General features: G+C 43.8%; 1 protein-coding gene across 3 annotated transcripts; it reads left to right on the top strand.

Moving 5' to 3' along the window:
- Nucleotides 1–1,536: 1,536 nt before the first annotated feature.
- Nucleotides 1,537–14,629, top strand: LOC133352951 (ribonucleoside-diphosphate reductase subunit M2-like). Of its 3 annotated transcripts, XM_061568966.1 has the most exons (10): nucleotides 1,537–1,755; nucleotides 2,708–2,779; nucleotides 4,314–4,367; nucleotides 5,907–6,056; nucleotides 6,844–6,960; nucleotides 7,100–7,233; nucleotides 7,581–7,675; nucleotides 8,091–8,224; nucleotides 9,307–9,525; nucleotides 12,615–14,629. In XM_061568966.1, the coding sequence occupies exons 1-10, from the start codon at nucleotides 1,666–1,668 to the stop codon at nucleotides 12,762–12,764; spliced, it is 1,215 nt and encodes a 404-aa protein (XP_061424950.1). In that variant the 5' UTR covers nucleotides 1,537–1,665; the 3' UTR covers nucleotides 12,765–14,629. The 3 variants fall into 3 exon arrangements, with proteins under 3 accessions (XP_061424950.1, XP_061424951.1, XP_061424952.1); XM_061568967.1 differs by lacking the exons at nucleotides 1,537–1,755; nucleotides 2,708–2,779; nucleotides 4,314–4,367 and adding an exon at nucleotides 4,413–4,576; XM_061568968.1 differs by lacking the exons at nucleotides 1,537–1,755; nucleotides 2,708–2,779; nucleotides 4,314–4,367 and adding an exon at nucleotides 4,691–5,050.
- The last annotated feature ends 891 nt before the right edge of the window (nucleotides 14,630–15,520 follow it).

The following is a 15,520-nucleotide window of genomic DNA, read 5'->3' as shown; positions in this document are numbered from 1 at the left end:
TAGCCTCAAATGAGTACCTGGTGCGGCGTGTAAACATCGCCACTCGGAGAGATAAAGGCGGTCTGGCGTGGTGCCGCCGGCCCTTAGTAAAAGTGCTCGCTAACATCACTCGGTCCTACAGTCTGTGAAGGCGACATGATGAGGGCATGGATCTTTGTCTTTGCGTCCGTCCTCACCAGTCCACGATGATAATCACGAAGTATGGCCAAATAGCCCCCCAGCATGACCCACATGGCATATAGAGAACGTCTCATCCAGCAGTGGAGCGGCAAGCGGCTGAGACGCGGCCTTTGTCCCGCCAGCTGTTACGTTAAATATTTATTTTGTGTTTAAATATTTATTTTCGTACGTTTTTTGGCGCCTAAAAAAGAATGCAACGTGTAGAATGACAAAAGCGAGCTATTAGTAACTTACTCGAGTCAATCGCTGTTTTTAAATCGCTGTAAAAGGATGATAATATAAAGTTTATAACGAGTTGGAATTAAAGTTGTGCAACGTGGCAGGGTTTTTACAAACGCTGCTCTTAGGCTGTACAGTACGTTTACTCGGTATAGGGAATATTTTAATAATAACTTAGTAATACATATTTAGAATGTGTACAGATCACAAGTACAGAATGACTAAAACGTTGTTTACACAACCCCTTAACTTAGACACTTTAATTATGTAAATGTAAAGATAAACGGCCTTGGGCCTCAAGGATATTTATTGACTGAATACAATTCTAAACAGATGATAGAGCGACTACAAAAGATGCTTTGTAATGAGTTTGACGAAGCAATATTGTTAATAATGTTTAATGTTAAATTATGCTTCGTGTTGTAGATGATTGATACTAAGTGTAGCTACTCACGCAACATTGTTTTGAACGTGTAAACTATTATACGGCACAAGTATAGCGATAGTAATGTAATAGGCACTCGGTTTTAATTTAGATTATTGTATCGTTAATATAAAAGCTGTACTGTACAGTTACACACAATAAATTCGCACAAGTTTAACTAATCATAGATTACATTTCAACTTTAATACATCAGGAACTGAATAGATTGCGCGTTGAACGTCAACCTTGCTTCGTATTAGAGCATTATACGCACAGAATGTTCATCATTTTAAACACTTTGTTCTATTTCCGAGCGTAGTTTAACGCCGTGGTAAGTAATGTTACCGAACAGCTGATTTGAATGAATCTCCCGCCTAAAGCAACCGACCAATTACACAACCGCCCCCAACGTGGGCTCTAACACTACCACCGCCAGGGGTGCTCGTAAAATATTAATACAATAAGAAACGTTCATTACAAGGGGACAAGCCTTAATAGGTATTTATTCCTAAATTTAAATGATACTAACTACTAATATAAGTGATTATGTTAATTTTATTCGCATAAAATTAGCCATTTGGCAATTAACAGCGAACAGTTCTCCCCGCGCTGTAAAGTGGTACGGTCCACGTGACTCCGGCGTGGTGACGTCATGACCACGCTCCTGGCCACGCCCTCTCTGACGTCACGCCGAGTATAAATGACGTCACCTCCGCGCGGGAAACGCAAAGCGCGGGACCCTGCAGCTGAAGGCGCCGACTCAAGTCTCGTCACTTAACGATAACGAACCTCTTAAAAGCTTAAAGTTAACAAGTTTTTACCAGTCGTACGACGCATAAACTATGTCTGCCTCAACGGTGTTCGCTGCCAACAAGGAGAACGCGGTTTCTCCGGTCAAGAAAGCGACCACCCCTCGTGAAAAGGGCGCGACGGTTCGTGTTTGGCGGGAGACGCGAAGGACGAGTTGAAGATTAAGCAATCGATGTTTGGTTTAATTTGACAACGCATACAATTAATGTCACTTGTGAGGGGAAATGCATCTATGTTCGTGTGGTAATCTGGTTTTTGTGGCTTTTTTGTGTGTGGTTTAATCGCTGCCCTTTGTGTGTTTGGTGACAATGCATTGGCTTGTAATGAGTGACCAGATCGATAATAATCATGTAGCTAATTGTTGGCGTATATACAAATTATTTATAATTAACATGTCTGGTGCTCCGGAGCCTGCCATATAATGTATGTTTAATTTATAAGCGTGCAGTGCTTTATTGATAAACTTTTGTGGTTGCTGTGGAGATGTCGGATGCAACTTTAGTGTACAGATTGCTATTATCTCATCTGGTAACAATGTTGTGTTGGTAGCGGTACACGAATAAACAAAACACTCAACACTGCGCGAAGGTCCATTGCCCGAAACGTTACACGTTTGCTTTAGAGATGGGTGTTATTTGATGGATGCGAGTTATTTTAGACGAATTGGGCTAGGTACGTCAATAGGTTCAATTAAATTGTTTATACTATTTGGTTCTTTCGGTAAAGTCACGTAGGTAGAAATAAAATAAATTACGACGTGATGATTTCAACACAAGCAATCATCAGACGAAGATTGCTTGTGTTGCAATCGAAACGTGATCTATTTTATTTTCTACCTACGTGACTTTACCGAAAGAACCAAAGCGTATGGATTCCTGCAGTCACGAAAGCTTCAAATAAAGATTAAATGGTATATCGAAGTACTTTTTGTAATCACTAATTTACTTGTCACTCCGTGTTTATCTCTCCCCTCATCTCATGTCTCTTTCTCCTTATTCTCTCTCTTGTCATGTCTCTTCCCCGTGTCCCCGTGCGTCTGTGTCCCCCATCTCCTTTGATCCTCGACCCCAGCAGATGCGGAGCCCCAACTCCAAGGCGCTGGCATCGCGGGCCGCACGGAGGATTCTGTGCGACAGTCAGGAGCGGGTGAGGGCCTCTCTACGGGCGTGGGGCCCGGCAAGGCCTCACCGTGGCCACGTCGGGGACACGGCCTTCACGCACACACACAGACAAAGATCCCCCGTATAGCCTTAACAGACTGTAGGGGCAAGTGCTGTTAGCGAGCACCTATGAAGGTCGAAACGGTACACGAGGGGGTGGGTGGCCAGCACCACGCCCGACCGCCTTTGTCTCCCCATTGGCGACGTTTACACACTGCTCTGGGTACTCATTTGAGGCCGAGTCGACCCAGGGGAAGCCCAGGACCGGTTCAGATAATCGTCACTGGTGTTGGCCGTGAGCGGGAATCTAACTCGGGTGGCTGGGTTCATAGCGCATCGTAGCGCTAACTGCTACACTACTGCTCCCCACGTCGGGGACACGGCCTTCTTGCACACACAACACACACAAACTCCACAGTAATGAAGCCTTGGGCGGATTTTTGTATTTATAGATACAATTATTTCCCAAATGCGAACGTATGGCTTACAACCTACCTCCAGAAAAGCTGGTTGTTTTACACTGGCGTAAAAAAACTGGTGCAATATATCGTTTGGGTTTTATTGCCAGGAGAGAGCTGTTGATCTGACACGGCTGATAGCCCAGAGTTTGAATTCACGTTTCGGTCACCGCTAAACCAGTTTAGCGCACACGTTTGATACAACTGTGTTTTGAGCAGGAATAAATGTAATTTTAAATGCTTTGAACAGAATTGGTGTTGTGTAATTGCACATGAAAGCTATGCAGTCTCTAGAATTTAGCAAGGGATTCATGATTATATTTAGACAAAATCCACCAGGGCAGCTCACAAGTCTTGATGGTCACCCATTAAGGAACTCGCCAGGCTTGGTCTGCTTGGCTTCTTCGACATGACAGGATTGGGTGCATTTAGAGTCATTGGTACTAGGTATACAATAACTGTACATTGCACATTTGCTAGTTAAACATGCTTCAGATTCTGGGGTTTGTTTTGGGTACGTTACTCTGCAGTTTCCACATCTTCCATCGCCCGTCCCCGGCATGCTCTGTAATAAGCAGTTCCAAAACAATGGGTTTGCCTCGTTACGTGATTATGACAAGAGCATTATCGCGTGATCCTACATACAAGTTTTATTGTACGTTCCATGTTTACCTGCCAGACGATTTTTTTTATTCCCCACATTAGAGACCCATTGAAAGCTGGTTTCTTGCAAGAAAAATACGAGCTGCTGTGTGAGCCATCTATTTAAAATAAATAAGTAGTAGCATGGTAGTTGACAGCGCACTGTGCTGTGAATACAGCGACATGCGTTTGATTCGCAACCAGGCTTGTCCTCGTTTTATAAACCCCCATTAACCAGTGTGGTGAAGTATGGTTAAAAAAAACATACTTTTAAATGGAGTGGGGAAGACTTGATCCATTGGTGGTGGATTGAGTGGCTGGAATGTATTAAGAGCTGGGTTTAATCACCACCCCCGCCTCGTGCTGCAATGGAGATGCGGGTTGTGTTGAGCACATCCCTTTTGTTGGTTTGTCTCGCAGAACCTTCCCGTCGCCGTCCAGGATGATACAAAGGCTGGAGAGAAAACGACCGAGGTGATTGGAGGGGGTGGGGTTAGTGGTGTGGGAGGGCGGGTCTCCAAGTCTCAAGGCGAACAAAAGAGACCTGTTTCGTATCGCTCGGCCAGCTGCTTGGCCTGTTGACGGGCATCAGCCGTCTTCAGGCCCTCCCCTCTGTGTTCCCTCTATTCGTGATGTATAATTTACCCGCCCTTCATTATAGCAACATTGGCGGTAGGCGTCGGGTTAGTATTGAGTTGAACCTCGTTGAAAAATTCTAATGTTTTTTTGTGACTGGTGTTTGCGCGGATCGTTTAAATCGGAACCCTCATGAACGGTCGTCTCAAGTACAGGGGTTAACCTTTGACGCACACAAACGTGTGACGCGTCTAAATATTTGATGACAAAACCTATCGCTCGCCGTAGCGTAATGCTGGCAATGCTTTGAGACATTTAGGCTCTCTCCCTTGGTCATTGGCTGTAGTTACATAAAGGAGCGAAGTTTGGCGTTGCGCAAACGGTGCGTTTAGTGAGGCGAGGGCGCCACCTTGTGGCCACATTGCTCAAGTTTTGGAACCGTACAGTGCATTTACGTTAGCATACGGATTTATTTATAAACCACACGTGTGGCGCATACAGTAGGGGACATGGAATGAGATGGTGTTTGTGTGTGGGGGCGCACAGAAGCTTGTGTAGATGTTGAGCAGGTGGTGCTGATGGTAGGTCCGAATCTACATGTCTACCAATCTCCGTTGTAAGAACAAGTCGAGTTACAGAGCGCACACGCCTGATGATTATTACCAAGAACGCGCAGGACTGCATTACAAAAGAGCGCTTGTTTAAATGAATATAGCCGATCATGTGTCCTTGTTTAAGTAGACAACGCATGCTACGTTTTACTATAGATCAGGTGCATGTGGTGTCTGATTTAAACAAAATATCGAAGATTTTTTTTTAAGCGTGAAAAGGCTCAACTTGGTGGTTGGTGGCATCTCGATTTTTTATAAAGAGTGGACACAACGTGTGTGAGGGGAGGGGTAGTTACTCTAGATAATTATACAACTTTGAGCAAGCTGAGGAGTCAGGTTTGGTCTTTTAAATGTTTGCGAACAATTGTTTGTATTGTATTTCAAGTGTGGTTTTGTCTGCATGATGGTTTAAATGTATTGGCTATTGGCCTACATGCTTGCTAGTGAAGGTTGTGTAATTCGTGCGTCCATGTTGAAGAAGGTATGGTGGATGTTGGTGAAGGTATGTGTTTTGATTCGTGGTGCTTGGCGCACTGTGCTATGGATCTAGCCGTGCGAGTTCGATTCCCACTCACGGTGACCTATCTGAACCAGTCTATAGGTAGAACCTTAAATGATGACCTGGTGCAGTGGATAAATAGTACCGTGTGGCTGGAAGTTGTACTAGCCACCATCTCCTCGTATCCGTGCCGGCTTTAAGAAGCGCTCTTTAACGGCACTTTCACCAACTGTTAATTCTATTTGGAGCATCTTCATGTGGATGGTGCTTTGTGAAATGTGTGGTTGGTGCACGTCGGTGAAGGTGTGCGTGTGTGTGCCCCCTCAGGCCGGCGTTGTACGGTTGCGTGACCCCCGTGCCCAGGAGGAACCTCTGCTGAGGGACAACCCTCGCCGCTTTGTGATCTTCCCCATCGAGTACCCAGACATCTGGCAGATGTACAAGAAGGCAGAGGCTTCCTTCTGGACAGCTGAGGAGGTATGGTGTCCCTTGGTTGGGCCCAGGTCGTTCGTTGGCAGAATTGTTTTTTGCGTTAAATGTGTAATGTAAGACTAGTCATGATGGAATGAAAGTTTGGCTTGTTTTTCCAAATGTTGGTGGAATATGCTTTCAGCCAACATTCAATTAATCATACAATTAATGCATAATTTGAGTTCAACATATACACATTAGTTTACGGGTTCAGGCTATAATTTCTTTAAAAATCTGAGGACTTGGGCTAGTCTGTTGCCAGGTTCATGGCTCACTGAGTGCTTGAAAGTATGGGCCATGTTTAAAGTTAGAAAGTTGCCGTTTAGTTTTACACATGGTTCCTAAGAATTAAAACTCCGCAGACTTATTGTACTTGAATAACACTGGTATCGCCAACCCAGTCACACCACACCTAATAATACTCTGTTAGTTCGAACAACAGCATCAACTCAACTCACCCATCCATTCCAATGTATTTAAGATTCCCCACTGTAAACTCAATATTCTATGCAGAGGACTATTCTGCCAAAACATTCAGAACATTCTTCTTGATGGCACTAAGAGCCTGTGATTTAATTGAATCTGTTACCAATGTCTTTTTAAGTTGCCCAACTTACTGAATTGCAGATGAAAGCAGAATACAATGTTAATATCGGTGACCTTTGCTGAAAATGCTTATTTTCCGCAGCATGTATTTCACCAAATGTGGCTGGTCTGTGTGATTCAGCTTGCCAAGGTCTTTTTTGTGTTGGTTACTCCAGCTCACACTCTCTCATCCTCCTATTGCCTTCAGGTGGACCTGTCCAAAGATCAGCAGCACTGGGAGCAGCTGAAGCCAGAGGAGCAACACTTCATCTCCCACGTCCTCGCGTTTTTTGCTGCCAGCGACGGCATCGTCAATGAGAATCTGGTCAGTCGGTGATTCGACTTTTTGCCTGCCAAAAAACTCTTGCTCAAAAAGATTGTTGTACGAGATGTGTCAACCAAAAATCCGGTGCATAAAAACATAGCTGTTTTGTATTTTTCCTTGCCTTGCTGTTTGGCACCAGGTGGAGCGCTTCAGCCAGGAAGTGCAGATCACAGAGGCACGATGCTTCTATGGCTTCCAAATCGCAATGGAGAACATCCACTCGGAGATGTACAGCCTTCTCATCGACACGTACATCAAGGACCCTACCCAGAGGTAGAGGAACGCTCTGCGAAACTTTCATCAACACAGCCCTCCTCTTCATTGCGACCACCAGCATTAACATATGCCTCGTGAAAAAACCATGTAAATTATCCAGAAAAATCTTGGAGTATCGAGACTTTTAAGCAGGTTCTTTATTTTATTTTTTTGTTGGTTCCTTTTCGCTGAGCATTTAGCATGCAGCAGAAAACCAGGTAACCTGGAGAAAGCTATCACTCATGCGGGAGTAAAGAAACTTCGGCACATTCGACTTACTGAAACACTCCCTTCCCAAGAACTGGATATCAGTGTGTGTATTGTGTGGTGCATGTGCTGATTTAGTTGTTGTCTTGCCTGGGTAGGGAGTTTCTCTTCAACGCCATCGAGACTCTGCCGTGCGTCAAGAGGAAGGCAGACTGGGCGCTCCGCTGGATCTCCGACAGTAACGCCACCTTCGGTATGACCCGTGCACTCCTCAAATGTGAACTCCTCACCCATACCCCCATCAGACTCCCAATTTACCTATATCCACATCCTTTTATCCCTACAATTATTTCCAAATTATGCTGCTCTGTGTCTTGTCGTAACACGAATGAGCTGGAATTTCACAATTGGATCCGAGATCTCTTAAATTGATTCTTATCCCACTCTAGGTTATTATAATCCAGTGGGTTTGTGTGTATGTGACCACATTAGTAGAAGATTCACACCACGCACAATTAAGGTGCATCTTCCTTTTCAGAGCTCCGTTATTGAGCAATCTCTTCAACCAGCAGAGGGCCCTTGCACATAAATTCTCTTTTGAGAGGGAGACCCTGTTTAGAATGGATGTGGGAGCTCGTACCATTTATTGTGCCATGTGTACTGTGCAGGTGAACGCGTTCTGGCCTTTGCTGCTGTCGAGGGCATCTTCTTTTCGGGGTCGTTTGCCTCCATCTTCTGGCTGAAGAAGCGTGGTCTCATGCCCGGCCTCACATTCTCCAATGAGCTCATTAGCCGTGACGAGGTGAGCACCTCCTTTGCGTGTGGGTAAATGCGTGGGTCTGTGCCTGTATGTGCTGACATGATCAGAGCACCTCTGCCAAAGCACAATCCCTCGCACCTTATTTGCATATGAGCTGAAGACCTTAAAGTGCAAGCAAGATCAACTGTGTTCTGTATAACGTCCCGTCTCGATAGCTGTGTTTAAGTAATAGTGGTGAAGTACTTTACATTCAGACACCCTCACTAACACCGAGGAAGCACAATGCTCCTCGGTATTTGTGTGGTGCTAATATTCATTTTTAAATCGGTGTTATTTGTCACTGCTCTGTGTTGTGTATATATGGGGAGCAATGGTGTAACGGTTTGCACGCTGTCCTAAGAACACGGTGGCCGAGTTCGATTCCCACTCACGGCCAACATCCGTGATTATATTATCTAAACCGGTACTGGGCCTCCCCTATGTCGACTTGGCCTCAATTAGTACCTGGTGCAGTGTTAACATCGCCACTAGGGAGACATAAAAGGCGGCCGGGCGTGGTGCTGGCCACCCGCCTCATGTGCCGGCCGTTAGTAAGTGCTCGCTAACAGCACTTGCTCCGACAGTCTGTTAAGGCTTTATGGGTGTTCTTGATCGTTTTGTATACATCCGTTCATAACTTAGTTTTTACGTAATATTACACACGGTTCAGATTTAACTTGGGTTTAATTGAATCAATGACAAGACTACAAGTGCAACAGTACGAACAAGACTTGACAAGATGGCACATAATTAAATATAGAAAACTCGTAACTGTGGCAATGAGACAAAAACGAGCGTGCATTACAGCACTTAATATGCATTATTTCAATATTGTGTATAATTTAAATTGCTTTCAGTACATATAAGCCAAACAGTGGACTAGACAGAATGAGACGGTACAGACAAGACAAAAAATATTTATTTGAATGAAAGAGAACTGAAATTTTTTGTGCAATCCATTGATTTGGCAGGAGCTTGGTATGCAAATCTGACTTAGCTGGTTGGTAATCATTGCCTGTGGTCTCCATGTCTGTCTCGTCTTGTCCTCCCTCTTGCCCGTTCTTTCCTCGTCTTCCGTGCATCAGGGTCTGCACTGCGACTTTGCGTGCCTCATGTTCCGCCACCTGGTGCACAAGCCCGAGGAGTCGCGTGTACAGCAGATCGTGATGGACGCCGTGATCATTGAGCAGGAGTTTCTGACTGACGCGCTGCCCGTCAACCTTATCGGCATGAACTGTGACCTCATGAAGCAGTACATCGAGTTTGTGGCCGACAGGCTGCTTGGAGAACTCGGCTGTGCCAAGGTGAGCAAAGGATAGGGAGTTGGGTTGCTGGATGTAGTGTGTGAACTCCACAATATCACATTTGTATTCTTCTGAGGTTTAAGGGTTGGCCAACACATTTTTATTTTGTTTCTTCTCGCTGGTGTTTCCAACTTGTGGGCCACTGGTGGATCCACAGGGCCATGGAAAGTGGTGCACGGAACTTGCAAATGCTACAATTAAGAGTTAATAAAAAAATATTAAATCATTGAATTTTGAGGGTTAACGGTGATTCACAGGTTGAACGGTTGGAAACTGCTACCCTTAAATTTTGGTCCAGTGAGACTATGTTATGTAGCTGTGGAAGCTAATGGCCTTGTGTACAGGCAAACTGATACTGGGGAGCCCCTATGTGAATGGTACGCAGATTACCAAATTTGTGAATAGTTGAAAGGGTTATTATAATCGATTTTCATGCATACGCGTTACGAACACCAAGGGTGTAACTGATCAAAGCTCAGCGCAACACTAAGTGCCTTTCGTTCCCCAAAATTATTTATAATTTTCAAATACAAATTGTGACTTGATTATTTTATCTTAAAAAAGTGTGTAACTTAACTTGCTATTGTACTTTTCGATTTAAAGCTTTCGTGACTGCAGGGATTCATCTTCTTGTTTCTTTCGGTAAAGTCACGTAGAAGGGAAGTAATAAAATAATAAAAATAAAACATAATAAAACAATTCTCACGACGTTTCGGCTACAACGCAAGCAGCCGTCTTCAGGTGAAGAATGAGACACTACCAAACTAGGAGCTTATATATAAGCTGCATTGGGGGTTGAAGAGCGCCTTAACAAAAAGAATGTGCATGTGAAGAGGGATTTAGCATATTCATGGAAAATGCGTAGGCGTTGGGCGGGGGGGTGTCAAAGTCATATTATGCCCATGCATTATGCAGGATCAGCAGCAACCAAGGGGGGTGCAGGGATTAGCAGTAACAAAGGAAAGGAATGTTAATGATATGTAGCTGCAGTTACTCAACAACCACGTAGAAAACTAAAGTATAAACTACATAAAAAACTAAAGTATAAACTGCATCGCACCATCAGTATACTTACTATACTCTATAATAAGCTGAGTTACTAACAGCAAGTAATACATTACAATTTTACCTCGTAAAAATTCTATAATATGCTTCCATCTAAACCTTATTCTCTTACATCACACGAGCATATACCGTACTATATACTGCCATAGATAAACCCAACATTAAATTATATACTGTATTGCTGTAAACCAACCTATATCTTATACATTTAATATCACACTATGTATTATTCTACACACCCTAATGTGTATCGAAATGGTTTATTACGTCCTTCCAATGATTGCTGAGCCAGAATCCATCTTCTCGGTTAAAGTTGTCTCTGTGTTTGTATATGTGGATCGCCTCATGAACGAATCTCTCATGATAGCCAGATGGCTTGCAGAGAACCTCTGTCTTGGAGAAGTCAATATCATGTGAGCCCACTGAGTTGTAACAGTGATCTGCCACGGCTGAGGTGTTAGTCCTACCGTGTTTCAGGTCAGCTTTATGTTCACGGATGCGGTCCGAGACATGTCGTTTGGTTTCCCCAATGTAACTGCTACCACAGAGGAAACTTAGTTTGTAGACGCCAGGGTACTGTATGTCTGGAACCACATCTTTTACAGACGGTACCAGATCACGGATTTTATGTACTGTGTTGAATCGGACCTGGATCTTGTGTTTAATCAGGATTTTGGAGATCTTTTTTGTGACCCCAGCAACGCCTACGCACCTTACCCTACATTGCTGGGGTCACAAAAAAGATCTCCAAAATCCTGATTAAACACAAGATCCAGGTCCGATTCAACACAGTACATAAAATCCGTGATCTGGTACCGTCTGTAAAAGATGTGGTTCCAGACATACAGTACCCTGGCGTCTACAAACTAAGTTGCCTCTGTGGTAGCAGTTACATTGGGGAAACCAAACGACATGTCTCGGACCGCATCCGTGAACATAAAGCTGACCTGAAACACGGTAGGACTAACACCTCAGCCGTGGCAGATCACTGTTACAACTCAGTGGGCTCACATGATATTGACTTCTCCAAGACAGAGGTTCTCTGCAAGCCATCTGGCTATCATGAGAGATTCGTTCATGAGGCGATCCACATATACAAACACAGAGACAACTTTAACCGAGAAGATGGATTCTGGCTCAGCAATCATTGGAAGGACGTAATAAACCATTTCGATACACATTAGGGTGTGTAGAATAATACATAGTGTGATATTAAATGTATAAGATATAGGTTGGTTTACAGCAATACAGTATATAATTTAATGTTGGGTTTATCTATGGCAGTATATAGTACGGTATATGCTCGTGTGATGTAAGAGAATAAGGTTTAGATGGAAGCATATTATAGAATTTTTACGAGGTAAAATTGTAATGTATTACTTGCTGTTAGTAACTCAGCTTATTATAGAGTATAGTAAGTATACTGATGGTGCGATGCAGTTTATACTTTAGTTTTTTATGTAGTTTATACTTTAGTTTTCTACGTGGTTGTTGAGTAACTGCAGCTACATATCATTAACATTCCTTTCCTTTGTTACTGCTAATCCCTGCACCCCCCTTGGTTGCTGCTGATCCTGCATAATGCATGGGCATAATATGACTTTGACACCCCCCCGCCCAACGCCTACGCATTTTCCATGAATATGCTAAATCCCTCTTCACATGCACATTCTTTTTGTTAAGGCGCTCTTCAACCCCCAATGCAGCTTATATATAAGCTCCTAGTTTGGTAGTGTCTCATTCTTCACCTGAAGACGGCTGCTTGCGTTGTAGCCGAAACGTCGTGAGAATTGTTTTATTATGTTTTATTTTTATTATTTTATTACTTCCCTTCTACGTGACTTTACCGAAAGAAACAAGAAGTTGCTATTGTACTGTTAACCTGTAATTGTTAAACGTTGAGCAGTTGAATGTGGATAGTTGAGGTTTATCCCGCTTCGTTCATGTGGCAGTAAAACTTAGCACGTGCACATAATAACGAGAGCGCACTCGTATTAACTATCGTTCCTCGCATTTTCCGATAGGTGTACCGTGCGGAGAACCCCTTCGACTTCATGGAAAATATTTCGCTGGAGGGGAAGACCAACTTCTTCGAGAAGAAAGTGGCCGAGTACCAGAAAATGGGCGTCATGTCTAAGGTCGACCACCAGTTCACGCTGGACGCAGACTTCTAAAGCCGCCGCTTGAGCTTCCGAGGGAGGAGGGCAAGCGGGGAGGCGCACGTGGGCAAGAGGGGCGGGCCAAAGCGATTTGACCGCCTAACCCTGGGCCACGGCACTCCCGCCTGCACCCGCGCTAACGACACGGTGCAGTCGTGAGATTGAGCGCTGCGGTGCAGGAGAAACGCGGGAGGTGATTTCCGTGCCTGCGGCTTGCTTGTCGAGGTGGATGCAGAAGCGGAGGCTGGTTTTCTTAGGAGCACCCTGATTTTATTTTTGCTGTTATCATCTTGTCTTTTTAGGCCAAAAGTTTAGTTCTTGAACAGGCATGGAGGCTGAAGCATTTTACCCCTCCCCCCCCCCCCCCCCACTTTTTTTAAAGGCTACCATAAGTTGCTCAGTCCATGCTATGTATTTTTATTTCAACGGATGAACTCGGTCGATTCCGTTATTTTCCTGCAGCGCAGACTGAATGAGAGTTTTCATTATTCCGATTTGAGTGGTTGGTTGATGTCGGGCTGTGTTGCTATTCTGCGTTGACGCAAAACAATCAGCTCCATGCAACCGAGCAGCAAAAAATGCAAAGCATATTTTTTGTAATAATAACAAAATTGTGTTTGTTCGGAGATACAGATACCTGGATGGCAAAGATATGGGGTGAAACGTAGCTGCGTTTGGCAGCTGTGGTGAAAGTGTTTGGCAATTAACTGCATGAGGGTTATTCAATCCGAAACGGGTTCGTCCAGAGATCCGTTGGTCTTCTGAAGTTTTTTTTTAATAAGTGCCCATGGTTTTTTTCTGGCGTGGTGAAATGTGTTAATGATGTTTGCAGATATCGTGTGTGTGTGAGACGCTCATCAACAGCATTGGAGGTCACATGTATGAGCGGCCGGCAAGCGAACTGAGCTTTCCATTTATTTGCAAGCAAAGAAGCTGGCACTTTGACCCATGCTGGTTTGCCAAGAAATTCTTCCCACCGAGTTCATACGGTCGCTCTACTGAGCGCGAGTATTCGTTGCGTGAAGAGAGGTCTGTGCTGCTGATGCGATGGGATTATAGAGTGGTGTCCCAGCTTGTTGCTAATGCGGATCATCTGTGCGGTAACTAGACTCGTGCACACACATGCACAACTTTCCATCGAGCACTTTTTCAAACGTGCTGCGATCAAGTGCAGATGTTCACTACAACACGTATACTGTAGTGCGCGGTGTCCTGAGCTGCTATGTGCACAAGGTGAGGCAGTTGTCTTTTCTCAGCACTTGAAAAATCGTTTGCAGATGTGCCTGGGTGCTGGAGTCCAGTCTGTGTACAACATCTGTGAAGATGAACAATGAACTAATATTGAGTTGTCATGTTAACAGCCTGAGGGCACAGTGGTTGCAAAGTCGGATCGCAGGCCTGTGGTGTATTTATAATCCTTAATAAAGGCGAAATTGTTGGCGTTATCACTTCACCAGCACGAGTGTTTTAAAATAAGGCAAAGTCTAAATATGTGGAGGCTGGTGGCAATGATGATAATGTTGTGCATGTCCTCTGTTGGGCTTGCACAATCTGAGGTTATCCTAACAAAGCTGTCATGTATGTTCCACTTTTGCATGTTTCATCAGGATGCTAGTTGGCTGAGGGTATTTTCGAGTCAACACGTCCTTATCAGTTGCTGCTGTTACCGCTTTGTTGCGGCAAAGCTAAACGTTCAGTGCAAATCTCAGTTTCTGAAAGGTGCCTATTAGCGGTGACGTCCTGTGTCCACATGTTGTGGGTGATGTATTAACATGAAGACTCGTGAAAGCTGGACTCCATCCAGGCTAATTTATCTTTTACGTTTTGTATCCATGTTGTAGCCAAAAGTTTTAAATAAAAATGACTGGCATTAATTTCGATTAAGTTGGTGTGGTGCAGTGCTTTTTAATGCTTTGTGCTGGAAGGACTGAAGTAGCTTCTGGATGAGCCTCAATATTCACTGATGGTTTGTGCTGTGAATTACTAAAATATATACATTTTGGTAAAGTCACGTCGAAAATCAAATAGAATATGACGTTTCGATTGCAACAAGCAACCAAAGGGTAAGAATGAATGAGAAAAAACTCAAACAATGCAACAACAGAGCCGGCCAACACTCCACTTGGTTGACCACGCTCCAAAGAATGATAAACAGACGGTGCCACTGTCGAGGCCTTAAATAGGGGGGGCGGGGTTGGGGCAGAGGACAATGAGAGTTGTGGAATTCTGGATCTTCGTGGCCAGAGGAGAGACAATGGACTATAAACAAACCAGCACGGCAATGTTTAGAGCAAGAAAATCGGAAGTTTGAGAAAGAAAATATAGTAAAATTCGGAAGTGTAATGAAATGCAACAGTCGGTTAACATAACGCATAGCCTGGTTGATTACGTTCTTCCAAAGATTGCTAAATTAGAAGTTAAGTGTGAAACAGACCAGAAAGGAAAAATGTATAGTGAAATGGGAAGTTTTACAATAAATTTAGTAAAATTTAGTGTAATGCAATGCAACACGGTTAACACAACGCATAGCCTGGTTGCATTAAGTTGTGTTTGATAGTGTTGCAATCGAAACTTATTTTATTATTATTTTATTTCTTTCTATGCGACTTGAAATAACCAAAGAGTAATTCCTGCAGTCACGAAAGCTTCGAATCGAGTTTAAATATATACAAACAAGTTTATACAATTACTGTGAATACAATAAACCTAGTTGCCTTTTAGAGCGGGTTTAATTCATAAGAACCTTCGACTTTATGGCTCTGTTGGAAGAA

The sequence above is a fragment of the Lethenteron reissneri genome, chromosome 42 (assembly GCF_015708825.2).
Source record: "Lethenteron reissneri isolate LAM-NWPU_2019-01 chromosome 42, ASM1570882v1, whole genome shotgun sequence".
Lineage (NCBI taxonomy): Eukaryota > Metazoa > Chordata > Hyperoartia > Petromyzontiformes > Petromyzontidae > Lethenteron > Lethenteron reissneri.
Note: the sequence above shows the minus strand (reverse complement) of the source record. Positions and strands in the feature narration are given on the sequence as shown.